Source organism: Penaeus monodon, chromosome 15, assembly GCF_015228065.2.
Source record: "Penaeus monodon isolate SGIC_2016 chromosome 15, NSTDA_Pmon_1, whole genome shotgun sequence".
NCBI classification, from domain to species: domain Eukaryota; kingdom Metazoa; phylum Arthropoda; class Malacostraca; order Decapoda; family Penaeidae; genus Penaeus; species Penaeus monodon.
In genome coordinates, this window is record NC_051400.1 from 32,526,186 (window position 1) to 32,527,921 (window position 1,736).

General features: G+C 40.7%; 1 protein-coding gene across 1 annotated transcript in view; it reads left to right on the top strand.

The window, feature by feature from the left end:
• The window catches only part of LOC119581956 (microfibril-associated glycoprotein 4-like), a gene marked incomplete in the record, with an annotated part of 40,859 nt that overhangs the window by 38,944 nt on the left and 179 nt on the right, over nt 1-1,736 (top strand). Inside the window, 3 exon segments of the mRNA XM_037930136.1 lie at nt 467-612; nt 1,150-1,255; nt 1,466-1,736. Coding sequence (XP_037786064.1) covers nt 467-612; nt 1,150-1,255; nt 1,466-1,546 — 333 coding nt within the window.

Sequence of the window (1,736 nt, forward strand, 5' to 3'; positions counted from 1 at the left end):
TTCTTTCTTCACTCTATATGTATTTGTGCCAGTAAGGGGTGAGAATGGGGGTGAATGACGAAGTATATCCAGTCCAGCGGGTAAAAGACAAAGCGGAAGTGTAGAGAGTCTCTGGCCTGGGTCCATGCGCCTTCCGTGTGACTCATGGTTACATTACGTGTGTTGACGAGCATTCGGATCCATTTGAAACTCTCTAACTGGTTATGTTTTCGATGTTGTTGTCCCGAATTACATGTAATTTGGGCGTTTAAAACGAAAACTAATGATAAATGAAGTAATAGTTCTTTTAGTTGTTCTTGGATGGGTATTATGTAACGAGACTTTCACGAGTTAAATGATTACATATGATAAGCCTATAAATAAAACCACATAAACCTTCCAAACATTATTTTGAGTACTGCCATATTGACGACAGAGTTACAGTTGTGACAGCATGTTCACCGCCCACACTTCCCTCTCTTTCCAGGGTGCTTGGTGGTACGGTAACTGCCACGATGCGAACCTGAATGGCTGGTACCTGGGGGGGCCTCACAGATCCTTCGCCGACGGTGTCAATTGGTACACGTGGACGGGGTACAATTACTCTCTCAAACGCACTGTTATGAAGTTCAGGTGAGTAAAAAGAGTTTTCCAGAAGAAATCCGAAAGATTAACTGAATGATTTATGAATTATTCACGACTGGTTATACACATGGACAGGCCACAAGAATTCTCACCGAAGAAGTGTTATAAAATGTAAATCAGGGACTTTTTGACTTGATAGCATGCAAGAGAGATTTAAAAGATTAATAGTTTGGATGATTCCCCCAACGGTGAGATTAATGTTTCGTAAATTATCTTTTGTTACGTTAAAAGTTAACGAAGATCATACAGTGGCCTCTGCGAATGTCACCTGCTAAAATGTAGGTTTTATAACCTACGCTTTAGCTCATTTTAATTCTCTGTGTTATCAAAGCCCCCCTACTTTGGGTGATCATCAAGAACTGTAGAGACTCTCGCTTCATTTGACTCACTTCAAAATTCTCAACCAACAAGATTTTTTTTTGTGTGAGTGATTTTGCTAAAGCGACAAAGCTATTATTCACTTTCCATTCAGCCTTTATTAGTTTTATCAACCTGTACTGACCACCTGGCTCTCGTCGCCCCCAGACCACAGAGTTCGGGTCCCATTCCCGTGGGCTTCGATACCTTCATCATTGCAAACCGGCGTCGCAGAATGGATGATTCATTTCACGAAGAAAAGGCAGCGCCTGCGGTCGGTTACGTTTTCTATTCCTGTTTTTGTTAAGAAGTCTTTAGCCTTTTGTTAATAATTGTCAGGAAACGAGATAATATGACGTTGATAGAGATTGATATAAACGCATACATATGTATGGACCTTTATGACCATGAGTGACTCCCCTATTGTGGGCACCATCTTGTCTTCATGTATGTTTAAGAATTCGTCTCAATACTTCACCTACAGGAAGATACCAGACGCCTAGATGTCCCAGAGATGATGTCATCTCGTAACACTCTCACCAGACTGGATGCAGGAGAGCTGTGACGTGACTGAACCAGAAAATGTAGGCCTATGGAACAAAGAACCGCAGACGAACTAAGAAAACGTAATTCTTCAGTGTGGTTTGATATATGATACCGAGATAGAAATAGGATTTCGGGTAAATCATTTTCAATTATTTATTATATATATTTATTGCCACATCATGTTTCACAACTGGAAATGCATTTAACCC